Source organism: Odontesthes bonariensis, chromosome 5 (genome assembly GCF_027942865.1).
Source record: "Odontesthes bonariensis isolate fOdoBon6 chromosome 5, fOdoBon6.hap1, whole genome shotgun sequence".
NCBI lineage: Eukaryota > Metazoa > Chordata > Actinopteri > Atheriniformes > Atherinopsidae > Odontesthes > Odontesthes bonariensis.
In genome coordinates this window covers 6,308,657-6,324,916 of record NC_134510.1, presented here as the reverse complement: position 1 = coordinate 6,324,916, position 16,260 = coordinate 6,308,657, and the positions used below count along the sequence as shown (strand labels likewise).

At 40.5% G+C, this 16,260-nt stretch overlaps 1 protein-coding gene across 1 annotated transcript; it reads right to left on the bottom strand.

Annotated features, from left to right (window-relative positions):
• Nucleotides 1-284: 284 nt before the first annotated feature.
• Nucleotides 285-15,255, bottom strand: ptpn2a (protein tyrosine phosphatase non-receptor type 2a). The gene is made up of 9 exons (XM_075464698.1): nt 15,036-15,255; nt 13,697-13,787; nt 13,502-13,602; nt 13,237-13,335; nt 10,643-10,780; nt 10,162-10,371; nt 7,175-7,339; nt 3,251-3,426; nt 285-2,315 (listed from the first exon to the last, which is right to left on the bottom strand). Exons 1-9 carry the CDS (start codon nt 15,090-15,092, stop codon nt 2,129-2,131), a joined length of 1,224 nt encoding a protein of 407 aa, XP_075320813.1. The 5' UTR covers nt 15,093-15,255; the 3' UTR covers nt 285-2,128.
• Nucleotides 15,256-16,260: the final 1,005 nt, after the last annotated feature.

The following is a 16,260-nucleotide window of genomic DNA, read 5'->3' as shown; positions in this document are numbered from 1 at the left end:
TGATGATTTTGAAAACGGACGTTTATGGTGCTTTTACGGACCTGTTTGGACATGCACATGACTTGCCATTCTGAAGCAGGTTGAGATGAATCAAAATTAGGCAAATACCGGAGACAGCAGTAAACATCAAAAAAGCGGTGAGGGGGGTTCTAAAACATTACAGACGACTCAGAAAAGAGGCTTAATGTTGAAAATACCGCAGTTATCCTTTAAGAGCGACAGGTGTTTTGAAAAGGAGACCGTTTCATTTGATTAAATTCTATGATGGAATGTGCTGAAAGAATAGGATTAAGCTGAAAGGTATTGCTTTATAGCGTACTCGGGTTGTGCATCATGTTTTTGAAAAGTAACTAAGTAAAGTAATTAGCAGTGAAGCAGTTGAATTAGCAGTGAAGGAATGAAGAGAGCTGTGGGTGGACATGCCTGGGTGTAAAAACGACTTTACTGGCTCTCATGTACATGCACAATTCAAGCAGGCTCAGATTTAAGAAACAAACATTTCAGAAGTATTCATTTTATTAGATTTTTTTTTTTTTTTTTTCAAAACCTCTCATCTTGCATGGTCTCCTTGCAGCTCAGAGGAGTACTGCACTCCCCTTGAAATCGTATGTGGACAACAAAAATAAGTGGAATGTTACGGTGAAATGTATATCTTTTGGGTTACATAAAAACAAGTATGAGTCATGCGAACAGTAACCAAACATGTTATTTCAGGGGTCAGAACGAGTTAACAAAACGTTTGGTGTGCAAAGACTGATGACATTTCTTGTACAACTCAAGCGATAGCAGTGCAAAGGTATTAATCTTGTTGTGGCTGACACAACCCATTACATAAGCCATTTTCAGTACTGATCATACTGGAAACCTTGGAGCACACTTTTCTGTATTTAACCTACTTCAAGGCACATTAAACTGACAATGTTATTATTATCACTTTCTGTTAACTTTAAATTCAATCCAAGGTGCTCTGCTCCAATGTCTGCATTGCACTATTATAATTTCAGATTGGTCCCCGTCAAATGAAAACCAATTTGGTGATGCTATGCGGTTGATTTTAAGGAATTACCAACAAACTCAAAAGTTACAATGACCGGTATTATTTTGCAACACAGATGTGAATTATATCAGAGAGCCAAGAAAAAAAAAAAGAAAAAAATCAATTACGCATACTAAGAGTACAAACAAAACTTTGTCATTTAACAGCTTGCCTTGCTGTTACCTTCCTAAAACGGACAGTTTTGCTTTGGTTTACTGAACAAAACAACAGTGGGAAAACTTGAACAAATTCACATAAAACCCATCCAGTGGGGTAAATACACACACTAAATCAGCAAGGGCAGCTTTTACACTTGACAACCAAAATTCAAAAGACAAAGAGGGGAAAAAAATAAAAAAAACTTGCTCATATTGCAGAAAAGCAAAAGGATAACATTCAAGCGGAGTCTGAAACATTGGCAAGGCAGCTCCCGATCAAGTGTCCAGTCTCACAAAAATATATATCTGGCCATATTTGGATGCCCTGCTTAATGTGAATGGAAGAACAGGTGGTGCTCTGGAAAACCTGTAAATGCATGCATTTCAGCATATCAAAAAAAAAAAAAAAAGAGACTTAAATTTAAAAAACCATAGTTGACCTATTGGCTCTGGAGTCTTCCTACACATTAATGGTAGGATGAACAATAACCACAAGTCACTTTGAAATGCAATAGATAAAATGTTTCCACAGATGACCAACACACATCTGACCATTACAAATAAAGAATGCAAAAATAAACCTGTCTAAAAGTACTTTTTTTTCTTCTTCCGTGTACTGCACCTTTAGTAATTTCTTTCAAAGTCCTTTTGCTATGACAGAGTACATTCATCAACAGTGACCAGTAGGAAAAGAAAAAAAAAAGAAAAGAAAAATCGTGCTGGCACCAAGATCCTGAGATGTTACTATTTTTGTTAAGATCTTACAAGAAAAAAATACACACACTCATTTGATCTAGCGCTCCTGCAATTTGACCTGAAGAAATAAATACCCTCACATATGCACATATTACAATCTACATCTACTCAGAGAATAAGTACCAAATCCTAGGTACTGGTGCAAAATAGGAGTCAGTTTAGGGGGATTCAGAGTATTTCACTGAGAGTACATCCAGCAGAGCAGGCCAACAACCAAGGCTGCTCCAGCACCAATGTTGAGCAGGATGGGCTTCCAGTACTGCCACTTCTCTCGTTTCTTCTCCGAGTCAGTCAGTCTCTGTTTCATCTGCTGGACCCTCTGTGCAGTGCTGGCAATTCTCTCCTCACGGTGCCTTTTTCTGACGCTGAAATAACAGACATGAGTTAAAAGCAGTCATTGAAAAGAAAAAAAATACTGTGAAAGTCAACACTGTTGTCAAGACCACCAAGGCACATTCTCACGAACAAATGGAAACAAAGGCATGACATCCAAAGCCTATACAGGTCTTTATTTTCAATCCCCCACCTTTAATCAATTTTGTATCTGCCAAATACCCAGCCAATTGAGATGTCCCTTCCTGTCTTTTCATCCATCTTCACTGATAGGAGTTATTTATTATTATTATTTAAAAAAAAAAAAAAAAATCAGCTCTTGGTGTTACATAACACTCATCTGAAATATGAGTACTGCAGTAGAGTGTTTACATCTGACTGTTTTGCTATAGGCCACAATCTTTGGACGTCTCTGTCAATCAAGGGAGCATGGTCAAATCTATACGGTGACCAGGATCTTAGTCTACTGTAACAGCCTGGAAAAGCATAATCACATATCATTGATTAAATCATTGCAACAGAACTGCCAGGCAGTAAGCCATCCAACAAGTCTGACTCAACTCTTGATTGACTCAGCTTAATAGCGGTAGGATACAACACGGAGCTGCAGTGCAGGTAACGATGCGGAGAGACACAGATGTTCTTCAATAAGAAAACAGTGACCAGGTAAACAACAGACTGATGCATACTGAAGCATCTGTGTAAAATAATTTGCAAAGTGTTGACTGGAATCACTGACATTTTTGAGGTTTGAGGCATTTTAGATGGAAAATTGCCTCTTCTTGTTGGCTTTGTTCTGGATAGCTTTAAGCTTTAGCTAGACATGCAGAAAAGCTTCTGATTCTCTGAACTTAGAACACTCAGAGCACTATCTACTGAAGGAGGCTTACTGCTTATAACAACCCACTACAAAAAAAATAAAAAAAATAAAACTATTCCTTTTAAAAGATGCCGAGCTGTTACTTACTGCCCGGAGTTCTCTTCATCCGACTCTTTTGCTGAAAGGTGATTTTCTGTGTCAACCTGTGACTCTGGGCATGGTCCATTGGACCTGTTATCATTGAGGTGAGGTCTAGGTGGAGGTAGTGGAGGGTTCAAATTTGGCTCCAAGTCATCTTTGGACAACCCTTTCAATGTGCTCTCCTATAAAGGACAAGACACAAAGACACAACCAAAAGGAAGAAATAAGTAAATGAATAAATATTGAATGTCAAGGCAATGAATATTTATTTAGAACAATTCAACAAGGTAATTCAAGGTGCTTTACATACAACATATTTACATTAAAACTTAAAGGCCTACAGAAAGGAGATTTTTTGCACAAAACTGAAATAGCAGATCGATTCCTTATATACCATGGAATTTTTTTTATGATTTTAAAATAATTTTAGGCCCCTGGATAGTCCTGATTAGGCCCAATAAACTATCACCACATTTGACTCGAATTTGGCAAACTGGAACGACAGGTGCGTGACGTCGCGAGTGCCAGCTGCTGGAACAACCCCCAGTAGTTCTAGTAGCGAAGCCAGCAGTTTGCCAGACCTGGACAGCTTCTTCACGGCAAATTTCGATGTGTGCCGCGGGACGTCGCTTGGAAATATAAAACGTTGGGTTCAGTGGAATTTTTATTGCGAGTAGATGTACGAAGTGCGTGTGTTGCCCTCAGCACCAGCAGCTCACACCACCGGGGACAGAGGAAGCAGAGAGACCTGCGGTCTTGTGTCTGTGTCTCCCTGTCCGCCTGCCTCCTCTCTGGTGAAATCAGCCGGAGCCATCCCGCCGTGTTCAGCTCCCTGCGGTGCGGACACTCAGGGGGAATCCACCTGGCGGAGAGCGGACACACCGCGGGATGGTTGCCCTGAAATCAGCCGGCAGAGCGATCACGTCGGGGCTCTTGATGATCGCTCTGCCGGCTGATTTCCACTCTCCACCTGGCGGAGAGTGTGTCCGCTCTCCGCCAGGTGGATTCCTGTCCGCACTGCAGGGAGCTGAACACGGCGGGATGGCTCCGGCTGATTTCACCAGAGAGGAGGCAGGCGGACAGGGAGACACAGACACAAGACCGCGGGTCTCTCTGCTTCCTCTGTCCCCGGTGGTGTGAGCTGCTGAGGGCAACACACGCACCCACAGCACTTCGTACATCTACTCGCAATAAAAACTGCACTGAACCCAACGTTTTATTGCCTTCACCACTCAACAAGCATACTACAATAGCGGCAGCCAGAAAAACCCATGGCACCTTTGACGTCACACGGAAGCCCCGCCCCCAGTCTTGAATTCCAGGAAGGATTTCCAAGCGGCAAATTCAAAATCGCAAATTTCATGCGTTTATGAAATGTTTTGGTGTAGAGTCCAATGATCATTATTGTTCCTCTGTGTATGTATTATCATTATGTATTGGGTGTAGTGTCAGCTTTCTGTAGGCCTTTAAGAGTTAGTAAGAAAAATAAATAAAAACGCTCAAAGCCTCTCTCCGAGCCTGATAACTTTGGCAACTATTTTAATTTCTAAGAGCAGCTCAGTTTACCTGAGCAGGGCTCTTCCTAAGAGGCAATTTTTTTTATTGGCCAATATAATAGCAAAGCTGCTTTTTTATGAAAGATAATAAAATGGCATTGTACAGCACAGGACATTCAGACATACACCATATTGCCAAAAGTATTCCCTGACCCATCCTAATAATTAAATTCAGGTTTTCCAATTACTTCCATGGCCACAGCTGTATAAATTCAAGCACCTAGGCATGCAGACTGCTTCTACAAACATTTGTGAAAGAATGGGTCGCTCCCAGGAGCTCGGTGAATTCCAGCCTGGTACCGTGATAGGATGCCACCTGAGCAACAAGTCCAGTTATGAAATTTCCTGGTTACTAAATATTCCATAGTCAACTGTCAGTGGTATTATAACAAAATCGAAGCGATTGGGAACGACAGCAACTCGGCCACGAAGTGATAGGCCACATAAAATGACAGAGGTCAGCGGATGCTGAGGCGCATAGAGGTCGCCAACTTTCTGCAGAGTCGATCGCTACATAACCCTCCAAATTTCACGTGGCCTTCAGATTAGCTCAAGACCAGTGTGTAGAGATCTTCATTGAATGAGTTTCCATGGACGAGCAGCTGCATCCATACATGACCAAGAGGAATGCAAAGCTTCGGATGCAGTGGTGTAAAGCATGCCGCCACTGAATCTGATGGACGTCTGGGTTTGGCAGTTGCCAGGAGAACGGTACTTGTCTGACTGCATTGTGCCAGGTGTAAAGTTTGGTGGAGGGGGGATTATGGTGTAAGGTTGTTTTTCAGGATCTGGGCTTATCCCCTTTGTTCCAGTGAAAGGAACTCTGAATGCTTCAGCATACCAAGAGATTTTGGACAATTTCATGCACCCAACTTTGTTGAAACAGTTTGGTGATGGCCCCTTCCTGTTCCAACATGACTGCGCACCAGTGCACAAAGCAAGGTCCATAAAGACATGGATGAGCAAGTTTGGTGTGGAATAACTTGACAAGCCTGCACAGAGTCTTGACCTCAACCCGATAGAACACCTTTGGAATGAATTAGAGCAGAGACTGTGAGCCAGGCCTTCTCGTCCAACATCAGTGTCTGACCTCACAAATGCGCTTCTGGAAGAATGGTCAAAAATTCCCATAAACACACTCCTAAACCTTGTGGTAGCTTGCCCAGAACAGTTGAAGCTGTTATAGCTGGCAATATTGTATACCGTGTCATTAAATCCTAATAGAATTGCTGTTTCTATACATAAAACGACTGAAAGTTGGTTTTTTTTGTTTGTTTTTTTTCCCCCCAGAAATTTTACAAACCTTGTGTTGTGCATGCTGGCCAAATTTTTAGAAAAAAGTCTACAGCAGACAAACTAATCTAAAATCAGCTAACTCTTCAAGACAGAATTAAGTTGGCGATGGAAAATGTAACAGAGAAAGATTATTAAGTAGCAAAGCCTTCCTTCTTTTTTTACACATCCTAATAATGAACCTTTGCTGCACCTTGTTGTTCTACTTGTTCAGTACAGAGGGGAAGATGGGTGCACAAAGACAATGCAGCTCTGAGCTGGCAGCGGAGAACAGGATTTAGGATATCAATATGCAAGTTGGCCATGCCAACAGCTGACTTTATAGCTGCCATTGTCATCTTTACAAACCGATGCATGCACCAAAACTGAAGTCCCAATAGTTGCGTACAGTGCGCTGCATTTTCTAGGTTTTGCGTAGTTTCAGAGGATGTCCACCTTAAGAATGAGCTAGAAGCAAGAGTTTGCAAACCGGTCCGTGTCTGCAGGCATCTACGACCAGATGACTTTATTAATATATAAACACAAGGTCAAATTAGAGTAAATATAAAAAAATAAAAAAACACCTATGAACATTTTGAAGGTTATTACAATTTGTGTTCATTCAAACAAAAACACAAACTGTGCTTCTGTTTATCTCTTTTAAATTTTGTACATCCTGAACGACTCCTCTTCTACTGATATTACAGTAGAATACACCCACCAACAGACTGAAGTGAGTGCAGCAGGCCTCAAGCATCAGTAGAAAACAAATATGGTGCTGTGTTCACATCACAATTTGTATGCACAATGGCCAATGCATTAAGCACAGCTGCAGCTTAACTAATATATATATTATGAGAGGATCAGATTAACGGTATAATCAAGATACTAGGAATTTCATATCAAAGTGTGAATGAAAAGACCTCTGGATCAGATACAGACCAAATGCTACTGCCAGATTTAAGGGGGCATGAAACTCACAACTACTGAAAAGCATCTGCCTGGCGATGCGGCTCACTGCTAAACAGCAAAGAAATTCACAGCACTCAAAAAAAATTAGCATTACAAGCCGTTCTAATTCCCATCCTTGTGATTCAGCTACCTGTGTTTCTGAATTGTCCGTCAGAATGAGCTTGGCTCCCTCGATGACAGCCATGTAGGAGAAGCGGAGCTGGTTGGGAGTCTGTATCAGGCCCATACGATATTCCCTCATGCCTAGAAGCACACTCTGTATGTCCACTGACGATGGGCTCTTCCTCCTGTCCATCTGCAAAACAGATTTATATGTTTATACAATATAACTGGAGAGATTGTGCAACAAAGCCAGTGTTTTACACTCAATCACATTACAGTGTTTCCCACACATAGACTAATTTGTGGCGGTGCGCCACAGATTCAACACCGGCCGCCACATATTGCGTTTCGTTACTATTATTTTTTTTACCGCTATTTAAAAAATACGCATCGTATTCGTTAAGCTGCATTTACTTTCCCCGCTCTCCCTCCGTCTCTCTGTCAGTCACGCGTCTCTCTCTCACACACATACACCCCCTCCTCTCCGTGCACACCGCATGTGTCTCCATCAGCAGACCATCCCTGGAAGCGTGGAAGCTGTGCCTTAGTGCAGAGAAGAATTTCACGAAAGGTTGGTATCACGTGCACCTTTATAAAATCACACATTAAAAAGTCCTATAAAATTATTTTGAATACAATGTTGTCCCGTCCTGACCCGACCCATAGCAAACAAGCGAATACAACTTCTTTATAAAGTTAACTAGTCGCAAGTTTGTGGTAAAAAAAAAATGTAGTTGGGTTGTTGAGGTCAAAACACTAGCAGCTGTGAATCAAATAAAGTAATTTTTTTAAACTCTTACACTGAATGTTTGCTGCTTCAATCCAGATGAGTATTAAAAAATATTTTCCGCGATTGAAAAAGAGATGTGTTGAGGATGAGGACCAGCCTAAACCGGAGGTATCAGTCTGAAACAGAGCTGAACAGTCCGACCAGTGTAATTAGCTATGTTATTCATTTCCATCCATCCATCCATCCATCCATCCATCCATCAACTTCCGCTTGTTCGGGGATCGGGTCGCGGGGGCAGCAGCTTGAGCAGAGAAACCCAGACGTCCCTGTCCCCGGCCACTTCCTCCAGCTCTTCTGGGGGGACCCCCGAGGCGTTCCCAGGCCAGCCGAGAAACAAAGTCTCTCCAACGTGTCCTGGGTCTTCCCCGGGGCCTCCTCCCAGTGGGAAGGGCCCGGAACACCTCACCAGGGAGGCGTCCAGGAGGCATCCTAACCATATGCCCGAGCCACCTCATCTGACTCCTCTCGATGCGGAGGAGCAGCGGTTCTACTCCGAGCCCCTCCCGGATGACCGAGCTTCTCACCCTATCTCTAAGGGAGAGCCCAGACACCCTGCGGAGGAAACTCATTTCGGCCGTTTGTATTTGCGATCTCGTTCTTTCGGTCACTACCCACAGCTCGTGACCATAGGTGAGGGTAGGAACATAGATTGACCGGTAAATCGAGAGCTTCGCCTTCTGGCTCAGCTCCTTCTTCACCACGACGGGCCGGTGCAGAGCCCGCATCACTGCAGACGGCGCACCGATCCGTCTGTCAATCTCCTGCTCCATTCGTCCCTCACTCGTGAACAAGACCCAGAGATACTTGAACTCCTCCACATGGGGAAGGATCTCATAATTTGTTTACAATATTTTCAGGCTTCAACCAGTGCTGCTCAAGCCCCGCAAAATCAGGTGCTCTGACAAAACATGCAGACTTTGCAGCAAGTAGTCTGTTTATACAAAATGTAGTATAGTATAGTATTTTGTAGAGGTAAAGACATTTGAATGGGGTGTGAATAATGTTTGATTAATATGATAAAGTTGTGTATGACCAATGAAGGAATAGGCTGTTAATACAAAATGTAGTATGGCATAGTATTTTGTAGAGGTAAAGACATTTGAAGATGTGAATATTAATACAATAAAGTTCTGTGTGACCAATTATTAACGAAGGAATTATTTTGAAGAATTTTTATTTTTTAACCCCCCCCACCACCACACATTGCCTTCAGATCTGTGGGAAAACACTGCATTAGATTGCTTAGTAGGAAATCCCACAGTCAACCATGACCTCTTGGTATTCTTATCTTGTAAAACTCAGAATTCTTAGTATAAAACATGTATTTAATGGTTCATTAGGGTGTCAACATGACAACTTGGCTAATCAGAACGGTAATCGACAGAACAACCAACTACTCACCAACAAGCCCCAACCAAAAGTAGCTAAAACCTGAATTATGCTAGGAAGACTAAAATATTTCAAAATTAACTCCTCCTATTTCAATGAACTGAAAAGTGTAAAAAGGAAAAAAAAAAAGTTATCTCACTTTTGTATTGGTAATCATTGACAGAAACTCCAGTTTCTTAGATGCCATCTTCACTATGGCAAGGTAAATACACTTCTTAAAGGATGGAACTTTTAGGTCCATGTACGAGGTAGTAATATTTAACCGTGAAGCAACCAGAAAACCGACTGACTCACCCTGCTCCGTCATGGTTCTGGGCCATGAAAATTCCCAGAACCTCTCTCTATTATTCTTCTAAACTAAAATGTCAATACAAATCAAAAGACCACATAAAATCTGGATCTTGGCCAGCAAAAAAAAAAAAAAAAATTCAGTATTTCCAACATTTTTTTCTTTCCTTTCTAATTCAACAATGTGTGAAATCATGATTCAAATCAGAACGCTTCACTTTGCCTCAGACTTGCATGGAAGAGCAGAAAGTGAAGTCATTCTAGAAACATGGAGAAAAAAAAAAGCAAACACATTTTCCCGGTAATCACTGACATCCATCTTTCCCCCTCAGTGCAAAAATTGGACACGTCAAGCATAGAAATACAATACCAACATGCCAAAACTTCTCCCAACAGTCATCAGCACACAAATAAATCTCAGCATAAACAGCTCATCTTACTGTTGAATCTCTTGGGAAATATTTCTAACTCTTTATTGTCAGTGTAATCAAAATTAGGCAAACCCTCCCTTTAACATTGCATGTAGTGACCATATGGCCCTTGCTTACCAGGACCAGGCAAGTGTCCACCAAGGCAAAGGTCCCTGAGCGTCCAATCCCAGCACTGCAGTGCACCACCGACGGTCCATGCTCTGTGCCCAGTGATCCAGACTCTCGAACCTTGAAGAGGAAGTTGAGGAAAGAAGCAGGAGATTCTGGCACCCCGAAGTCAGGCCACGTGGTGTAGTGAAAGTGGTAGATCTCTCTTGATTCTCTAGTCTATAGAAAACAGGTGGTATCAACCATGAGGAGAGGTTTACAGGCACAATTCTGCATTACTGGCCTGATCTCGAAGAACAAGAGGTAATTACTTATTTTACCTACATAGAAAACTAAGACGCAAGGTGGACTGGTAAAGAAATGTTTAGAACTTTTAGCTGCTAAGAGTCAGTCTGAGGAAGTCAAGCAAAGCAATAAGGAGTTCCATCTTGAACAAGATACACAACAATATTCAACCAACAAACTTTAAAATGGTGCTCAAGGGGCTTACTTTTGTGTTTTGTAGCTCTAGCCGTCTGATGGTATAATGGGATTGGTCCTCCTCTGACAGCAGTCTCACAACAAACCCCGTATCTGTGAATGACAGTTGTAGCTCCTTTGTGGTGGGCCAGTACTGTGCACACTTTTCCTGTTGAGACAGAAAAGTATTTGCTCAGACTTGGCAGGAGGCCACGTGCCTCTTCTTCAACACAGCACACAGAACAGACTCATACAGACTGGGTATGTGTCTTGGATTGTTTACACTATATTTGTAAACCATTCTATATATTCCGGGAATACATCTTTATTAAGACATACAAATACAAAAGGAATGTGCATGTGCTTCTAACAAAGAACTAAATTAACTTCTAAAATTTGCTAAATTAGCTAAAGTTTATATATATATATATACATACATACACACACACACAACCCCAATTCCTAAAAAGTTAGGAGGCTGTGTAAAATATAAATGAAAACAGAATGATTAGTAAATCAAATAAAGCCAGTGTTTTATTTAAAGGGGAACATAGAAAACAGATCAAATGTTAAAAGTGAGATATTTGACCTTTTCAGGAAAAATATTAGCTCATCTTGAGCAATAGAAAGCTGAAACTGGAAGTGGTGCTGAAAAGAAACAGCTGGAGGAAAATGTTGAAACTGTTTTTGTTAACTGGCAACAGGTCAGTGAAATCACTGGATACAAAAAGAGCCTCATTGCGAGGTAAAGTCTCTCAGGGGTGTAGCTGTGCAGAGGTTCAGCAATTTTTAAAAACAGTCTTAAAATTGTGGAGCAATTTCAGAATTAAGTTACTAAACATAAAATTGTGAAGTCTTTGAATATTATATCATCTACAGTACACATAATCAAAACACAGAGAATCTGGAGACATTTCACACATTGATTACAGCTTATAAGTGAAAAGAAAAATACATTTTTGTAAGCCCGCCAGTGTTCCTCTGCCCTGCATTACTATGTCTTTATACACATCAAGTTGCCGTTGTGGATTAAGCTTAGTAATGACAGCACCATGGTTAGAGTGGAGACCCGTTGGCTTGTTGTGTGCAAACAGACATGTAGCAGGCTCGTTTTGCCTCTATCACTACCTTCCCTGCCAGCTTAGTTGTGTATCAGCAGCATATCAACCTTGACACCCCCATTATGCGTGTGGACTTTCACACATAAGATGATGCACAGTCAGTCCCAGCATAAGAGGCTAACTTCCACTGCACAGGTCCGGAGTCCGGGACATGGCAAAATATACCCCAAAGTTTTCCGTGGACATAACAAGTTTGCTGTCTCAACCACAAACTTTAAACATGAAGGCAACAACAAACTTCATGGATAAACTACACCGGTGAACTGCAGCAGCATGTCAGCACGCACCGCCAGCACAGTAAGTGGAAAAAGTTAACCTGGAACTGCTTATTAAAAACATTTTATATCTCTTAATTTGTATGTTTTTTCCCCTTAATGGCATTGAAAATGGCAATGTCTCAATTGTTTTCCTTGGTATTTCTTTGAGTTTGAAATTACAACTCTGACCACAGTGGGCCATCATGAACAAATAATGCATGTTAAAGCTTTATCATGCCAAGAAGAAGCCACGTGTGGACATGATCAAGAAAAGCTGCCATCATCTCTGAGCCAATGCTCGTTTACATTGGACCGAGGCAAAGTGAAAAACTGTTCTGTCTGTCATTTTTTTTAAAAATCAGCATATTCCAGACTAAAAAGGAGAGACTTTTGTTTTTCACCATGTTCTACTGGAGAGGAACCATCAATGCCGAAAGGTATATACAAGTTTTAGAGCAACACATGATCCCATCAGGAAAGGCATTGCATATTTCAGCAAGACAGTGCCAAACTGCATACTGCAACTACTACAACGACGTGGCTGCATAGTAGAAGAGCCTGGTTGCTGGACTGGTGTCTTCAGTCCAGACATTTCACCAATCACAACATTAGAACATCAAGAAAAAAAAAAAATCATGAAAAAAAAAAAAAAAAAAAAAAAACTACGACTGCTGATTAGCCAAAATCCTACATCAGACAAGATTTGGACAACATCCTATTCCAAATGTTCAGTAACTTGTCTCCCAACCTTTTTGAGACACGTTGCTGCCTTTAAAGTCAAGATGAGTTGATGCATTTCATGAAATAGTCATAAAAAAAATTTAATTTGATATTTTTTTGGGTTTGAAGTTTAAATGGGGACTGGACCTTAAAGTAGACGGTTTTCTTCTTCTCTTTGCCGTACATGACTGTATGAAATATATCACTGAGTTTTGGGCTTATGGTGAAACAAAATGATTAGCCGGTCAATCTAGAATAAAAACAGACACATGCAGCCTTTGAGGAGTTGCTTGTTTTTTCTTTTCACAGTTGAACCAGAAAACAAATATCAATGCAAATCTAGCATGTAACTTACATACACACGACATTTTGTAAAAACATTTTGTCAACATGGTCAAAATATGCTGTGTCTAGCAGGAACATGTACTGCTAACAATTTCAAGACATATCTCCCCAAATTTTTTTTTAATTAATTAATTGTTTTTTTTTTTTTAAATATACAGCAGCAAGTTCTGAGGTTTACTTACTGATCCCTTTTCTATTACTCTGTTGAGCATTATCACAGCTTTGGAACACTGCTCCCAAATCATCAGCCAGAAGTGACCACACGTATGCCTCAAAGGCCCCTGTCGAAGCGAAAGGAATAAATATACATGAGGGAAATACGGTTATATAAAATAAATAAATAATAATAATTAAAAAAAAAAAAAAAAAAAAAAAAAAAAAAATCAGTATCTGGCCCACATAATTTCAAAAACATTTACAACAACATTCATCCAACAGCCTACATACCTGAGAAAGAATATAAGCTCTTTGGGCTTCTTTCACTGTGACTAAACTTGCATTGATGTAGTCATTTTCAGAGTTTTCAAGTTTCACCCGACTGTGGTCGTCTAAAAACAAATAAGAAATCATAGTACAATTACAAAGAGCTTATTCTCCACAAACACATTTTCATTCACTGCATACATTTGTCCTATGACTCACATGGGCTGACGTCTCTGTAGCGATTCAAATTCCTGTTCACTGGAAGTTTTGCTACTTTGTACGAATATTCATTGGCTTGGTTGCGGATTTCCTATCAAAGACGAGAGGAGAGATTATAAATTAGTCAACAACGGCCATACTGTAAAGAAGCTGTAGAGTGAATTAATCTCCGTCCTTGTTGCAGTGGAAGCAACTATTGATGACAGAATATAAGTAAATGCCACACAAAAAGATTAAAGATCCTCATTACAGTCAATGTATTGTGTGAGAATCATTAGAACTACTCTGCTTTGTTCACGTTGGCATTTAGCAAAGTGGTGTACTGTAAATATTCTAAGCTGCTGCTTTCTTGCATATATGGGTGAAACTTCAGGGTGAATAGAGTTCACTTTTTTGAATGATTGTGAACCAGAACCTTTGATACTTGAAAGAAAAAACTGACTTCGACAAACACAATAATTGTGTTAGCCCAATGGCTTTTTGATTAATAAATATGCCAATAACAATCATAAAAATTATGATAAATGTAACGTTAGTAATCTATTCAAATTTGTACAGTCTAACACCGGCATTTTGTGTTTGCCCGGTCGTCTCATTACACTTAAACTCAGCAACAAGGCAAGGCAAGGCAATTTTATTTATAGAGCACAATTCATACACAAGGCAATTCAAAGTGCTTCACAGCTACATAAAAATCACAAGAACGCAATAAAATCATTAAAAAGAAATTTAAAAAAATAATAAAAATTTAAAAAATAAAAAATAAACATTAAAAATAATCATTAATTTAAAAGTGAAGAGTGCAGATAAAATAATTTCAGGTGTTATATGCACAGTTAAATAGAACTGTTTTCAGCCTGAAAAACAAAACATATCGAGCTCCATAACAACCTTCGGTTTATAGCTACATATTACAGGGTCACAGCCGAACTGGGTATGCGTCTAAACCGGAACGAAAATATCACAAACTAAATCTAAATGCAAGACTGCCCGACACAGCTGGTGATAACACACATGCGCCTTTCTCTGGAAGTCCTGATGAGTTCTCAGAAACTGCAGCTGACGTCTGCTAGCGTCAGCCAGCATTAGCTAACCGAGGTCTGCCGAAGGGACTGTACAGCTGCACGTTTCCCAGCTACGGAAGTCCACGTCTGCTAGCGAAGACTGCTCGTTTCTCGTAATCTTAAAAGCAGTGTTATGAAGTTTACATGTTAAAACAACCTACACAAGGTTAACCAAAAAAAAAAGACAAGGGTCGAAGGGATTGCTATCTAGTTCGATAGCTAATAAAGTTAGCAACCAATCGTCATAGAAACAGAGGCCCAGAGTCCCGACTTACATTGTAAAGGTTTTGCCATCTCCCGGACGAATCAATATCTTCAAATTCTTGCTCCATTGTGTCGAAATTAGGGAACCAAAAACCAACCGAATAATCTCACAGTGTTTGCAGCACCGTTCACCAACTTAATCCTTTCTTTCAGCCATCTAAACAGCTATGTGTTTGACCCTAGGAATCCCTGCGGGGACTCGACTGCTTCTTCACAATATAGCATACACGCTGACTTGGGTTGCCAGTTATGTGTTTACAGCAGCCTACCGCGGAAATTATTCCAGTCACCACCGTGTTTCATTCTACACAAGGATTTAGTCCAGTATTGATGCGTATATGAACTCAGTTTGAATTTGGATAACTACTTGAACAAAACAAAAAGTATCTGCCGTAATTACAGATGTTAATTTATACATTTTGGGGCGAATAAATTAAGGTATCAAACAACAGAGCAATCCATATAAAAATTGTATTTCTAATGATTTCCCCAATGATTTTTATCCAATGGAGTGTAATTTTAGTGTAACGTTATTGCAAACTTGGCAACCCCGTTGATCGGTGTTTTACCGAAATAAGCACCCATGGAAAAGTTGCCCTGTCGCGGGAACGCGCAGAGGAAGGCAGTCGCTTTTAACGCTGCCATAGCCTACAAAAAAAAAAAATACTCGAAGACATTGTATTCGTGACTAAAAAGATGAACAGGGAAAAAAAGGAAAAAAAGAAATGAATTAATTGAAAGAATATGCATATCACAGCAGACAAGCCTTCCAGGATTTGTACCCCCTGCTATATTTTACTGGGATGAATTACAGCCACAAAACCAGCGGGGCCGAGCTCAAATAGTAGCAGTGGCAACTAACAACGGCACTTCCGATGGCAACCTGAGCTGCCGCAACTTTGCAGAGGCAGAGGGCGCCAGAACAGCTGTAAAAGCCTGTAAGATGCTGCCACAGCCTTGCCACGACTGAAGCCGCTGTTTGTGGAATCCAACGCTGATTATCCGCAAACGGGTTGTTAGTATAGTTATTAGCTATAGGCTGTGACTCAATCATTACTTTCAGATGATGATGTAGTTATTGATTATTCTTTGATAAAAAAAACAACAACTCTTAGACTTATAATACAAAGTCACTTCATTTACTTGAGATGGAAACTATGTCTTATGTTTGGACGAGATGTCATGATTCATGCGTAGCTTGGGGTTAAATACCCAAATGTAGGACTACCAGACAAT